The following is a 16,123-nucleotide window of genomic DNA, read 5'->3' on the forward strand; positions in this document are numbered from 1 at the left end:
AATGGGCTGAAACTCTCAAAATGGTCTCATTATAGTATGTTGATACATGTAGTAGGGTGGCTTTTCCAGAAATAATAACAAAAAACACCACATTTTGAGATGTCTAAAATTTGAGGAAAAAACTCATACTATAGCATGTCAAAATCTTTAGAGAAACAGTCATTACATTTTCAAACAGGCCGAAACTCTCAAAATGGTCTTACATAGTCTGTTGATACATGATGTAGTAGGGTGGCTTTTCCAGAAATTACAAAAAACACCATATTTTGAAATGCAACACATTTGAAAAAAAAAAAAAAATAGTCATACTATAGCATGTCAAAATCTTTAGAGAAACAGTCATTATATTTTCAAATGGGCTGAAACTCTTAAAATGGTCAAATTTATAGTCTGTTGATACATGATGTAGTAGGGTGTCAGAAGTTTTGGCAAAAAGTTAAAAAAAAATCAAACCGGCTGAAACTCTCAAAATGGTCTTATTGTAGTCTGTTGATACATGTAATAGGGTGTTTTTTTTCCAGAAGTAACAAAAAAACACCATATTTTGAGATGTCCAAAATTTAGGAAAAAAAGTCATACTATAGCATGTCATATTTTTGTAGAAAAAAGTTATAGCATAGTATTTCATTCAAAATCATTTAAAAGAAGTCATAATATAGTTTGATGAAATGGATTTAAAATTGTTGAAATGTCATTTTGTCCAATTTAGCTCTAGAATTTACATTGTGACAAAATAAACACAAATATCGTGGATTTTTTGTGAAGGTTTAATTGAATTGTAGTTAATGAAAAATCTAGTTCACACAAGTGGATTACAGAGACAGAAACAGTAACGACACATAAATACACTGTAAAAAATACTATTGTGAATTAAGACATTCTCAGGAGTTGTCAGTTAAATCAAAGTAAAGCTCAAACATGAACACATAAAAAACACTGTGGAGCAAACTAATGACAAAAATATTTACTTTAAAAAAAAAGAAGTTGAATTTTATAGAATTGAACATGCCTGACAGGAAGAAATGATTGTGTTTTGGGGGGGAATTTCACTGTTCTGGATTTTTTTCTTTTTAATTCTAATTTTTTAAAAATCATAACTTTTAGAGGTCAAATTTAGAAGCCAGTATTAATTTCAAGCGGTCAACTTGCAGAAATGTTTCATAACAGCAGTTCGTTTCTCTCTTGAACAGCTGGAAGGACAAAAAACTGAAACGTTTCACTGGTAGGATGTTTGTTTTCACGCCGACAGATCATAAATCAGGAATAACTGAAAAATCTAAATGACCAAGAGAGAAATGTTCTTTCAACTGAAGCTTCTGTTCTCAGTCGTTCATCAGGTTTAAATAAAACAGCAGAAGAAAAGCTCACTGTGGTCAGACTGTGATGGTCTGCGTCACTTCATTCACGTTCACGTAGTTCCCTTCATCATCATCATCGTCGCTGTCGCTGTTGCTCTGAGCAGACAGATCCGGAGTTGATCCTGCTGGAAAACATGAAATTAAAGATCAAACTGAGTTCAGACAAAGACACACAAAGCTGTCAGTGGAAACCTGAACTCACTCTGATGCTGCAGCGGGTTCACATTCAGATAGTCCTCTGAGGAGGCTGGAGGACAAACACAGTTAAACATTTGTTTCGTTTTATACAAAAATTCACATGAACAATGTTAGAATGAAGAAATATGGACTGCTCCTATAAAAAACTCACATTTCTTATTTGGGACGTTTTCATAATCGTTTCGAACATCTGAGGAAGAAAACAAACAGCTGATCAATTATTTGAGATATTAAAATAAATGAAGAGATAATAGAGATACTATGCAGTAAAAAAGGGCTAATATCCCCTACATCACATATACAGTCAATTAGAAATAAGACAAATCATATGCAGTGAATTAGGGATAATATATAGTAAAGAAGAGATAGGATATAATACATTTGAGTTCGCATATAATAAATAAAAGATAATTTGTCACAAATCAGAGATAATAATACAGTAAAATAGAGATAATTTAGATAGTAAACAGTCAATTAGACATAATATCATGTCATCAATCATATATAATTTACAAAAAAATAGAAATAGTATTCAGTAAATTATAGATAATATTGATATTATCCCATCAAGAAGAGATAAACTGCTACAAACGAGAGATAATACAGATATTGTGCAGTAGAAAGAGATATTGCCTTGTAAATCAGAGATAATATAAAGTAAATTAAAGATAATATAGATAATATACAATAAATAAAATATAATATACCATTAATCAGAGATACTATGCAATAAAGTAGACAAACTAAATAATAAATAAAATAAAATATGCAGAAAATAAGACAAAGTATTCAGTAAATTACAGATAATATGTCATAAATCAGAGATACTTTACAGTAAATTAGAGATCATGAGCAGTAAATAAGAGATAATATACAGTTAGTTGGAGATAATATAGAAAGTATACAGTACATAAAAGATAATGTCATAAATCAGAGATATCCAGTAAATTAGAGATAATAAATAGTAATTAAAATTAAAATTACATTGATTTATTAACCAGGTTATTAAATGAAAAAGCTACCAGAGATGTTCAGTGTGTTTTTGACTGTGAAACTTTATAAAGTGAATGTTGGATGTAACTCTACAGTTGGAATTTTTGTTTCTGTTTTCCAAACCGTACCTGAACTGGGCGTCGAGGCTCGGCTCTGATTGTTCTGAGGGGTTTCACCATCAGGTAGCACGATTCTGCAGAAACCAGAGAAGAAGAAGAAGAAGAAGAGATGTTCAGGTGTGAGTTACTGCTTCAGCCTCAAATAACCAGAAGTTCATACAAGAAGAAACATACATGTAGCCGGGGTCTTCTGCATCGCTCTCATTTATGTAGTCTGGACCTGAAGAGGACGACATATCATCATCCAACAACATCCAACATCCAACATCATCCAACAACATCCAACATTATCCAACATCACCCAACAACATACAACAACATCCAACATCCAACATCATCCAACAACATCCAACATTATCCAACATCACCCAACAACATCCAACAACATCCAGCATCATCCAGCATCATCCAACATCATCCAACATCATCCAACATCAAACACCATCCAGCAACATCCAACAACATCCAACATCACCCAACAACATCCAACAACATCCAGCATCATCCAACATCATCCAACATCACCCAACAACATCCAACATCATCCAAAATCATGCAAAAACATCCAACATCATCCAAAATCATCCAACAACATCCAACAACATCCAACATCATCCAACATCATCCAACATCAACCAGTTACATCCAACATCATCTATCATTTTAGCAATCAAGTTCAAACTTGAGGATTGGCATTCAAATATCCAGTCCAGGTCAACAAGTCCTAAAAGTGGAAGTCTTGGCAATTAAGATCAAAGATGGGGCCAACAAGTCTCAAATCTTGGCAATCGAGTCCAAAGCTGAAACCAACACGCCCAAATACAAAAAGTCTTGAAAATCAAATATCCAGTTGAGAACAAGTTCAAATTTGAGGTCAACTAGTCCCAAATCTTGGCAATGAAGTCGAAAGTTGAGGACATCAAGTTCCAAATCTTGACAAACAAGTTCAACTAGGCCTGCAAGCAAGACTGAACGGGACCGAGCAGAGTGGAGCTGTCGGAGGAGGCCACGTCGGGCGCAGCGCTGTGGGTTCAGTCCCTATGCGTCCCAAATGGCGTGTCTGTGTAAAACATGTTACTTCCTGTAGCCGGGGGGCGCTATGACTGTGTGTCAATAATGACATGTGGGTGTGGTCAGGGCTGGACCCTCATCAGGTGTGGGAAATTTGGGACAGATTGGATAATGTATGGTCAAGTTATAGAGTCTGGTGTATTATGGCGAGATGCCATATTTTGCCGGCATGCCACGCCCACATATTCGAAGGTCAGTAAAGGTGTTGATATGTTATGTTCCCAAAGGGCTTGTAATGGTATTGACCAATATAGAAGTCAATGGGATTAAATTTGTAGGCGGAGTTTGTTAACGTATGCAACATGGTCATTTTATGAAAGGGGGTGTGGATTAAGCATAAGGGGCGGAGCTTTATGAAATATTGTAGTTTAGAAGTGTTAAGGGCTTGACTCTGATGAAGCATGAGAAGTTTGGACCAGATGGGACAAAGTATGTAAAAGTTATAAGGATGTATAGTTTTGTGGCAAGATGCCATATTTTGCCGTCATGCCACGCCCACATAGTGTGACAGTCGGTAAAACTTTCAATAACTTTTGATCCCAAAGTTCAAAGCCCTTGTGATACTAACAGAGTTTAAAGTCCATGGGGTGAAATCTGTCGGAGGAGTTCGTTAAAGTATGCGAGGTGGAAATGGGAAAAAACGATGAATTGTGCGAAATTCAAACCAAGATGGCAGACTTTCAGTTGGGTTTGAGATATGGGTCAAAGAGGCTTTTTGGTGCGTCTCCACATGATTCATGTGTGTACCAAATTTCGTGTCTCTACGTGAAGCCTACTGCTAGGGCTAATTATAAAACATGCGACTACCTGTTGCCAGGGGGGGGCGCTCTGACTGAGTGGGTGATATGTGGGTGTGTTCAGGGCTGGACCCTCAACACATATGAGAAATTTGGGACAGATTGGACAATGTATGGTCAAGTTATACGGTCTCGTGTGTTGTGGCGAGACGGCATATTTTGCCGCCATGCCACGCCCACATAGTGTGACTGTCGGTAAAGATTTGAATAACTTTTGATCCCAAAGGGCTTGTGATGGTACTGACCAAGTTTGAAGTCAATCAGGTTAAATCTGTAGGAGGAGTTCATTAAAATATGAAATGTGGTCATTTAATGAAAGGGGGCGTGGATATAGCATAAGGGGCGGGGCTTTATGAAATATTATGATTTAGAAGTGTTAAGGGCTGGACTCTATTGAAGCATGAGAAGTTTGGAGCAGATTGGACAAAGAATGGAGAAGTTATAACGATCTCGTGTTTTATGGCAAGACGCCATATTTTGGCGCCATGCCACGCCCACATAGTGTGACTGTCGGTAAAGATTTGAATAACTTTTGATCCCAAAGGCCTTGTGATGGTACTGACCAACTTTGAAGTCAATCAGGTTAAATCTGTAGGAGGAGTTCATTACAATATGAAATGTGGTCATTTAATGAAAGGGGGCATGGATATAGCATAAGGGGCGGGGCTTTATGAAATATTATTATTTAGAAGTGTTAAGGGCTGGACTCTGATGAAGCATGAGAAGTTTGGAGCAGATTGGACAAAGAATGGAGAAGTTATAACAATTTCGTGTTTTATGGCGAGACGCCATATTTTGCCACCATGCCACGCCCACATAATGTGACTGTCGGTAAAGATTTGAATAACTTTTGATCCCAAAGGCCTTGTGATGGTACTGATCAAGTTTGAAGTAAACTAACCCTAACCCTAACCCTAATTAGGGTTAGGGTTAGGGTTAGGGTTGTAGCTAACCCTAACCCTAACCCTAACCCCTAGTTTACTTCTCAGGGGATGAGTGTTAAGGGCTGGACTCTGATGAAGCATGAGAAGTTTGGAGCAGGTGGGACAAAGAATGGGAAAGTTATAAGGATCTCGTGTTTTATGGCGAGACCATAGACTGTATAGAAATAATTGACGTAGTCACTGTAACGTCACCCATTGGTTTGTGGACTGCCCGTTGGAAGCCTCGAGTTCAGTGTTATACTCGTCACCATCTTGCGTCGCCATCTTGTTTCCGATACGCGGAGCAGACCATAATTGGACTGTGGCGGAGCGCGAGGGATCTGATCACTGACTACAGCCTCTCTACACCGGCAACCCGACTGAGAGAAGCCGCTGCTAATTCATGTTAGCATTAATTGGAGCATTAACTGGGATGTAAGTTCTTACCTCAGAAAACTGAGCAGTGACTCCTTAGAGTGTCTGTTAGTCCAACCAAACACTGAACAAGACATTTTTACTGAACAAAACGTTCAAATAAACTGTCATTTAGTGAAAATACAGTGTGAAAGGGTCAAAGTTATGAGACCAAATGGGTAAACGTCCTCTTTTCTATCTATATAACGTTATATATAACTTTATTGACACGTTGCCGTGGATACGCATTGCTCTGCTTCTCTCCTGGTGACGGCTCGCCTTGTCAGTGACCTGTAGCCACGCCCCAAATCATACGATTCTTTATATTCTATTTTCTTCTAAATGGGGCCATTATTAGAACTATTGACATCAAATTTTCTTGAAGATGATTTTTTACTAGCGATTGAGACTATATTGTTGTCCTGAAAAATTTTTCTGAGGTAATAAATCAAGTGAGAAGTTTTCAAATTTTGCTCTGAAATGAATGGGCAGATTTTTTTGCAGCCAAACTTAGCACCCCCTACTGGAATTTTCGGTGAATTGCAGGCTTAATGCACTTCCTGGTTGGCCTCCATGCTCAGGCACGGAGATTGCCGCCTGGGCGAGATGCCATATTTTGCCGCCATGCCACGCCCACATAGTGTGACATGCGGTAAAGCTTTCAATAACTTTTAATCCCAAAGGCCTTGTGATGGTACTGACAAAGTTTGAAGTCAATCGGGGGAAATCTGTAGGAGGAGTTCGTTAAAGTATGTGACGTGGAAATGGCAAAAAACAGCAGGAAATGCCATTTTTGATCCAAGATGGCTGACTTCCTGTACGTTTTAGGGTATGGGTTCTTGAGACGTTTTGGTGCGTCTTCCTATGATACATGTATGTACCAAATTTCGTGTCTGTACGACACTCCTGTGCGAGGGGCTTAATTTTCTTGACTCTCAAGGGGGCGCTGTTGAGTCATTTTGCCACGCCCATTCCCGGGACCACTAGAATACGTAAATTTCAGCGGAGATGTATGTATATTCCAAAAATGAGGAGGTTTTGAATATGATAAAGCCCCCCAAAAGGCGATTACTTTTTCTGAAGAAAAATAATATTAATAGATGGACCAATTACAATAGGGTCCTCGCACCGTTAGTGCTCGGTCCCTAAATATGAGGCCAACAAGTCCCAAGTGTAGGCAATTGAGTTCAAAATTCAGCCCAACAAGTCTCTGCATTCAAGTCCATTCAAGTATCATATCAAGGTCAACAAGTCCCAAATTGAAACCAACAAGTCTCATGTTGAGAACAAGAAGTCTCAAGTTTTGTCAATCAAATCCCAAGTTGAGGCCAACAAGTGTCAGCCATCAAGTCCAAAACCAACAAGTGTCATGATGAGGGCGAGATGTTTTCGAGTCTCAGCAACCAAGATCAAAGTTAAGGTCAACAAATCCCAAAACTTACCAATCAAGTTAAAAATTGAGGCCAACAAGTCCTAAATCAAATCCAAAAAGTCTTGGTATTCAAGTATCCAGTCAAGTCCAATTTTGGAGTCCCACATCTTTGCAATCAAGTCTCATCACTGATCAGTTTTAAAAGTTTTATCTTCTGCTGTAGTAAAGAAATCATGATCTTACCCTCTGTTGGATTCTCATAACTTGGATTACTTTCTGTGGGACATAAAGGGTCAGATTGTTATTGTTAGTTTTTTAAAGTTATGTGAACAAACTATACATCAGAGAAAAAAACTCTCTCATATTCCTGACTAACATTACTATAAATCATGACTTATTAAATGGAAATAGAGACGAACACAAACAGAAGAGCAGAATCTCACCAGTTTCTGTTGGAGTGACGGATCTGTGTCTATGCTGAGTTCCAGGATCAGTGGAAGGAGAGCTAAAAAACAAAACACATCACATATTAAACTTTTATAGTCCTCTTTAGTCCCACATTTTCATCTAGAAAACTCTGAGCAAGTACTCTAATGAAGTACAATTTTGTATTCGACTACACAATTTTTATTTATTTAAAGATATTTTTTGGGCCATTTTTGGGCTTTATTGATACAGACAGAGTGAAGGGGGAGACGGGGGAAGACATGCGGGAGGCTCCGAGTCGGATCTGAACTCAGGCCGCCCGCTTACGAGGAAATTGCCTCTATGGTACGCGCTCTACCAGGTGTGCCACTGGGAACGCCCCTTGACTACACAATTTATGATCTTTATACTTCTACTTCATTACATCTCATAGGCAAAAATTTGATTTTTTTTTTTACTTGACTACATTTATTTCACAGGTTAAGTTTGTAGTTACGTTTCTATTTTTCTGAAGCCATCATGTACTGAAATATAAGATATACATGTTTCCCTGTATCCTCATATCAATCATTAGAGATATCATGAAGTAAATTAGAAATATTATGCAATAAATTAATAAAATAATATGCAATGAAAAGGGGATTATAAACAGTAAATCGGAGATAACATACATTAAATAAGACAATTTTTAGATAATATTCAGCAGATTAGAGATAATGCAAAAAAAGAAGAAGAAGAAGAATCGTTCAGGCTCGATAAGTTTACACTCTTATACTTTCTGATACTTTAGGTACATGTTGCTGGGTACTTTTAACGAAGGAAAAGATCAGATCATAATTTATTGATCCCACAAAGGGGAAATTCAGGTGTTGCAGCCCCACAAGGGCAAAAATAAATGGCTAAATAAAAGTTATGAAAATATGTACAACTAGTTGCAATATCATTAAAGTAAAAAAATAAACAAAAAGTCCTGGAGATAGAGATTAAACAAGTTTCTGACGCGCTGATGTATTATATACGCGTAACAGTGTATGTTAAAATTGTGGCATTGTTACTTTAACTTCAGTAAAGAATCTGAGCAACAGTTATAAAGATTTTTAAAGCTTTGAACAGTTGGCTTTATGACTGTGGAACAACAAGTTAATCCTCATGAAAACACTATAATAAACTGCAGATAATATCCACAGTTTATCAGCTAGGATGTTGTTTGAAAACGACACAAAATATTACAATGAAAACCATAACACCCCAATAAAGTTCATTTCAGGTTCAGTACAGCCATGTTTTCAGACCCGCTGTAGCATTGACAGTCAGTCTGGTGCTGATGAAGGGCGTTTTGTTATAAAAACTTAACTCACAAAGGTGACAGCAGGTTGGACGGCAGGTGGATGGAGTTGGGCATGGCTGCAATTCAACAGAGAGAAAGACACCTTCATCATCATCATCATCATCATCATCACTGTCATCTTTAAAAAACAAGACCAATGTAAATGATAACATCAACAGCGTAGAGTAGAATTGCCACTGTGAAACATAAAGACACTGACAACGTCTTCCAAAGCAAACTACTGGACATTTTATTCATAATAACATTTTAATTGCGATACTTAAAGTGAAACTGATTCTGGTCTGTTAATGATTAGTTAATAATGAAAACATTAAATAATGATTATTGTTTAGATATTGTTAATGTCAATAGTTATTGTTACTGTTAACAGTTATTTCAAATCTAAACAAACGAGTCCAAAGTTAAGGACAACAAGTAAAAAGTCAAGGCCATGATGAATATAAAATGTATTCCATTACTAACTGGCAGAAACTTTTCAGGTGTTTTAGACTTACATGGATGGATTACTCTGAAGTGATCGGATCTGATTGAAAGAAAGAAGGAAAAAACTTTTAAAATGAATATCAAATTAAAAATATCACGTTTCATGCTTGTAGAGCAGCAGGATAACAGACTTACGGCATGTAGTCCTCTGAGGAGTTCCCTTGCCTGATGGAGACTGTCAGGAGGAAACAGAAACAATAAGAACTGTTTCATGTCATTGAAATTTAATTTGAATATAAAATCTGTGAGCAGCTGAAACCAGAAACCACAGCAGCGTCAGTGACCATCAGAAGTGTCAAAGCAGTCAGCTGAGGCAGGTTTCAAACCACAGGAAGTGACATTCAGGTCATTATAAATCTTTGCAACCATTGTTAACCACGTGTTGAGATCCTACCCAGAGGGCCTCTGCTCCGGCACTGCAGACAGACGACAGCCAGGAGGACGGTGGAGACAAAGATGGCGGCCGCCAAAACCCAGATGAGCCAGGAGACGGCCATGTTTATCTGAGGGGGGCAGCACAGGACGACAGGAGACGGTCAGAGACATTTTATTTAGAATTAAATCTTTGGTTTTGACACAAATATCTTAATGACTCAATAATGGATCCAATGAAACTTAAATAATATAGTGGAAAAGAAAAAAAAGAGCTTGTAATGATTGTAGAAATATAAAGACAAACAAATATAAATAAAAAATGTGGAAATAAAAATAAAAATAAATTGAATAGTGAACAAATGTGGAAATATTAAGTCAAATAAATATAAATGAGAGACATGTGGAAATATATGTGGATTTGGAAAAATAAGCCTAACGTCATGTGAGCATGCGGGCAGTGGTGGAATGTAACTAAGTACATTTACTCAATTACTGTACTTAAGTATAATTATGAGGTACTTTTACTTTACTTGAGTATTTCCACATTTGTAACTTCATACTTTTACTCTACTACAATTAGCTACCAGCTTTAGTTACTTTTCAGGTCGAGATTTAACAAAAAGACATGATATTATGATGATATATTATTAAATTTGAAGTTATTACACATGTTTATAGATTAAACCACATAAAGTATATTAAGTAGTGGGGATGACCCTATATTGAAATCAGTAAAACGTTGCTTACATAAATGCACGACCAATAATAATCTAATAATATATGTAGAATTTATAAAACAATCTGAATGGGTCCTTTCTGCATAATGAGTACTTTTATTTTTTAACTTTAAGTACATTTTGATGCTGATACTTTTGAACTTTAACTGCAGTCAGTTTTGAATGCAGGACTTACTAGTAATTTCACAGGGTGGTGTTAGTACTTTTACTTAAGTAAGGGATCTGAATACTTCTTCCACCACTGCATACAGGTTCATGTCTTCTAAGTTTAACAGGAGGAAGAGATCACTCAGAGATGAACCCGCTGCTCCCTTTTGGTAAATTACTGCTGTTTTTCCTTCCTGAGGCTTCAGAGGAAGAACATGATGATAATCACAGAGGTGCGTCACACAGGAAGGAAAACCGCCTCACACGTGGCACCACAAAGACACGGTGGTACACTTCATTTATTTCCTCTGAGAACCAAAAGTCTCCACTAAAGAACCATCACAGACCCACTGCAGGGACTGGAACACCTCTCACATGGAAACCTCCACAAAAACCTGCAGAAGCTCGAATACAGTAAAATACTCCGATACGAGTTAAAGTCCTGCATCTAAAGTATGACCTCAGTTTTACAGTTAAAGATGCTGATTCTGCAAAACGACTCTGAGAAAAATGTTGAATCTGTGAAACCAGATTTTTTGCATTTTTTTTTATTATTCTGCATTATTTATTTATTATTTATTATAATGTTTGTCCAAATATCACATAAGCAACTGTGTGAAGTCAAAATGTATTTATTTCCCTTTACTTCTCCCTCTTTACACTGTAAAGTTATGTACTTTCTCCCTCTTTAATATAAATATCTAAACTAATAAATAAAATATGGAAATATAAAATAATAAACAAATGTGGACATATAAAGACAAATAAATAAAATAATAAACAAATGTGGACATATAAAATAATATATTTAGAAATATAAAGACAAATAAATAAAATTATCTTATATTTTTAAAATAAATATATTTCACCTTATCTCCTGTTTTACTTTTTATTTTTTTCCTTGTTGAAGTTTTTTATTATTATTATCATTATTATTATTATTAGTTGTTGTTTTTGTTGTTGTTGTTGTTGTTGTTGTTGTTGTTGTTGTTGTTGTTGTTGTTGCTGCATTTTTTTACCTTGTTAAAGGTTTTTTTTCTTTTTTTTCTTTAAGGTTTTGTTTTAGTTTTTTTTCCCTGTTTAACTTGGATTTCTTTTGGTTTGTGGAAAAAACAAACAAACATAAAATCATATTTTGAACTCATCCCCGGTTTTACTTGTTCTATCATCATTAAACACAAACTGAACTTTAGAGCGAAGCTGACGGCAGGAAACACGCTGTGTGACGTCATCAAAAGGTCATGTGACCTGATCAGGCCGGTGTGATAATAATCCATTAGAATTGATTCCATCAGAATTAAACTTGTACTTTACTTGAATGTAAAAATGTTATGTTATGTTACTTTCCACCATTAAAAATATGAAGCATTATTATAGATTTTAGTATTTAAAATCAGCCTTCACCTGTTACAACATTAAAACTGTACATGCATTTAATAATCTGATAAACTATCATCATCTGTTTTCTGCACAATAAAGACTTTTAGCTGCTAATCACCATTTTATATCTATTCGTTATTACGATATTGACTGAACTCACAAAATAGGATTTCAGGTCGGTTATATCAACTCACAAAAAGTAAACATAATTCTACAATTTGATTCCTGAATTCTTCCAGACATATACACGACAAATAAATTTATTCTCATATAAAAACAATTAATATAAAGTAAAGGTGTATCTCTGTATTGATATTTTCATTTTGCATCGATGATATTGGATCGTTAGAATACATAGAAACACTTCAACTGTCATTTTTCATGCAGAAATGGGAATACTGAAATACTGAAATAAATGTTTTTTTCCTTTGTTTTATATCAAATCAAACTGAAGATATTTTGGGTTTTTGAACGAAACTTTTTTCATTATTTTCTGACATTTTATAAACAATACAAACGATAATTATAATAATTGTTTGTTGCTGCTGAGAATACTTCTGTACTTTACCTTGAGTTGGATTTGTAATGCAGGACTTTAACCTGTAATAGAACATTTTTCTCTATGTTTTGACATTTTAGGAACCAAACAATTATTAATTAATCTCCAAAATAATCTGCAGATTAACTGATTATGAAAATACTGAATGACTTTTACATGTAATATTGGACTTTTGCTCTTCTTAAATCAGATATTTCATCATTTTAAATGATCATTTTCTGGATTACAAACTAAATTTTAGCAGTTTTTTGAAAAGAACGTAAGAAATACCTCAAACTTGTACGTAACTTTTTATCACCAGAGATCCAGTAAAAGTATTTTTCTCATTAAACCAACGACACTCTGCAGAGGTCAACATATTTTGAGTCAAGGTCGATCTTTTGCTGCACAACCACGCGTAAAAAAACCTTTATTCTCACAGTTCAGCCTCTCAAGTATAAAATAATAACAAAAACTTTTACTTTTTGGTGTAAAAAGTTTGTGATTTCTTCTTTTGTCGCCTGAGAGAATTAAAAGTGCATTAAAAGAGCTGAGAAGTGAGTGAGTTCCTTCAGTCGGCCTCACGCTCAGCTCCAGCTCCTCCAGGTGCATGCTGGGAACACGCCGCGGCTCCTCCATGCTGCAGAACGAGCAGCTGGAGGTCAGATAACATAAAATGGACTCACCTACAGTTGGAGAGGATGGGTGACGGTTCAGCTGCAGAATCTGGTCCACATGAGGCGACTATAAGGCAGCATCGGCCATGTCTGAGCTGATGTTCACCTCAACTCTGAGTCACCACTCTCCTCCTCTGACGCTGCGGCACCCAATCACCTCGCTGCCACTCCCGCCACAGATCCTCCGATGCTTTGTCGTCTTCTTCTTCTTCACCGTTTCCTACAAGAAAAGAAGATCAGCTCAGCTCATGTCTGTCCAAAAAACATGAATCATCGGCCTCCAAAAGTCTTTTTCAACAATCACCTGATCTATAAAGTTGAACTTTGACGGTTAAAAAGTGCCAAACGTTCGCCGACTCAGCAGCCAGGTGACTCACCAACCATGAAAGTTCACAGCTCTGCGGCAGAGAGCTGCGAGGTGTGTGGGCCGATCAAACTGCAACTGGAAACTGGATAAGAGGCCCTGCAGCCCGAGAAAAAAAAAGTTTCACACAAACAACTCGAGCCAATCAGAAGATGTAACAGTGGCGGCGGGGTGTGAAGAAGCTGCAGAGCTGTGTGAACGCTGCTGCAACCGTCTCAACATCCTCCCACCTACAAACAGGAAACCACACCGAGGGGAGGAAGCCGAGGCCTCCTCTTCACTCCTCTCCTGCACTCGTTTCACTGCTTCAGTCGACAGGACAGACACCTGGGGGACAGCTGACAGATTTCTGCCCAACTGAGCTCATTTTTATTTCGTTGTGTTTTTCCTCCAAATAAAAGTTAGTCAACAGTCAAAAACAACCCTACCTCAACACTAGTGTTTATCAGGTGGTAGCTTAGTGATTAAGTCTTTATAAAGCATCACATCACTTCCTTTAAGTGAAGGTTCTCACATTTTAACCCCTTCGTGTTCTGCCAGAGGCTGTCGAGGGCTCCGTTTTAAAGCAACCACTGGCACCAACCACGTCATGATATCTTGTCAGGAAAGATGGATATCTCCAAAGTAAGGCTACGTTTTAGTGAGGGAAAAACTGACCTCCAGATATCTGAATGATCTTTACATACATGCCCACTTTATGCTGATAACATGCAGTTTGGGGCAGAAACTCCTTAAACAGTCTGTGAGCTGCAGAAATCGGTTCTGACTACAAAGCTAAGACTTGTGTGGATTCAATGAGCCCAAATATACATTTTTAAAGGGGTCCCTTAACCTCTGACCTCCAGATATCAAAATAAATTGAGTTCTATGTGTCCCCATGAGTCTCCTCTTTACAGACTTGCCCACCTTATGCTGATTACATGCAGTTTAAGGCAGAAGTCTGCAGTTTGCTGATGCTAAGGTGATATTTTTGCACAAATTTGCCTCTTGCATGTGAATAATTGTGCATCCTGGGGTCCATATACAGTCTGTGAGATGCATAAATTGGGTCTGACAGGTAAGCTGAGACTGGTATTAAATGAGCTGCTGTCTCCTCTTTACAGACACACCCACTTAATGCAGTTTTGAGCAAAAACCATGCAGTAAAATACGTTATTTTATGTGATTGTTTTGTGCACATTGGGGTCCCTGTACATAAATCGGGAGAGACAACAAGACTTAACATTTGTGCAGGAACCCTGGCCGCTATTCTTTGTTTCATAGGATACTTAATGAAATCTTTGGGCTGTTTTTAGACGTGACATGCCCACTTTATGCAATTTATCAGAAGCTGTTTGGAGCTGAGCCCATGCAGTGCTTCCCCTGCGGCAAAATGTGTTGTTGTGTCCTCTTGTATGTGAATCTTTGTGCATCCTGGGGTCCCTAAACAGTCTGTGAGCTGCATAAATCGGGTCTGACTGGAAAGCTGAGTCTCTTGTGGATTCAATGTGCCCAATGTTCTTCATGTGTGATGATGTTAGTGAGTGAAACTTGAGCTCAGTGTATAAAATGAGCTGCTGTGACCTCTAGGATAATCACAACGTCATGAAACTTTACAAACGCGACCCGGCCCCGGATAAGCATTTCATTTTCCTATTTATTTATTTTAATATTTATGTTTAGATTTATTTTTATCATCGTGTGGTTCTTGATTGTGTTGCAGTCTTCCTTAAATCTAAAACCAATAAAGTTATTTAAATAAATATTTAATTTGACACATTTCCATCAAGTGTAAACTTGTTAAAAGTTTTTTTTTTAATTTGCTGAAATAATTTGATGTTTAACAACTTAATTATTAACATTCATTTAACATGTTTTTTTTTCCTATTTATTTATTTTATTATATATTTTTAGTATACATTTAAATATACTTTAAGTATAATAATAATTTGACCTGCTTGTTTACACATTTCCATCAAGTGCAAACAACTTTATTAATTTAAAATATAATTTTCCCTATTTATTTATTTTTCTTTCTTGTTTGTGTTGCTTTTTGCAGAATGAATGTGATGTTTTTTTCTTCTATAAAACAATAATGTTCCTTAAATATAAAACCAAAAAGAAAACTTCAATAATAATAATAACTAGGACTGCAAGCAGTACCTAACGGGCCCTCGCAGCACAAGCGTGTCGGGGCATGCTGCCGTCGGGGTGTGTGCGTTACAGGGGCCAGTCTATACCACCCCTATGAATTTCATTGCCTTAAGTGTTAAAGTGTGGCCACGGCACCAAATATGAAATTAGACTGCCACCACAGTGCCACCTAGGGGCCGATCAATAAAACCTTAAAGGGTTATCCTCAGGAGGGCATTGACAATAATTGTACCAAGTTTTGTATAATAATGCAGAAACTATCCCTTTAAT

General features: G+C 36.8%; 1 protein-coding gene across 1 annotated transcript; it reads right to left on the reverse strand.

The window, feature by feature from the left end:
* Positions 1 to 544: 544 nt before the first annotated feature.
* LOC131983722 (linker for activation of T-cells family member 1-like) lies at positions 545 to 13,793 on the reverse strand. Its single transcript, XM_059348502.1, has 13 exons — positions 13,661 to 13,793; positions 13,366 to 13,576; positions 9,897 to 10,005; positions 9,638 to 9,677; positions 9,514 to 9,542; positions 9,030 to 9,075; positions 7,689 to 7,750; positions 7,489 to 7,521; positions 2,843 to 2,888; positions 2,678 to 2,742; positions 1,708 to 1,746; positions 1,561 to 1,605; positions 545 to 1,483 (listed from the first exon to the last, which is right to left on the reverse strand). The coding sequence occupies exons 3-13, from the start codon at positions 9,997 to 9,999 to the stop codon at positions 1,374 to 1,376; spliced, it is 618 nt and encodes a 205-aa protein (XP_059204485.1). The 5' UTR covers positions 10,000 to 10,005; positions 13,366 to 13,576; positions 13,661 to 13,793; the 3' UTR covers positions 545 to 1,373.
* Positions 13,794 to 16,123: the final 2,330 nt, after the last annotated feature.

This window comes from Centropristis striata, chromosome 13 (genome assembly GCF_030273125.1).
Source record: "Centropristis striata isolate RG_2023a ecotype Rhode Island chromosome 13, C.striata_1.0, whole genome shotgun sequence".
In the NCBI taxonomy this organism is placed as follows: domain Eukaryota; kingdom Metazoa; phylum Chordata; class Actinopteri; order Perciformes; family Serranidae; genus Centropristis; species Centropristis striata.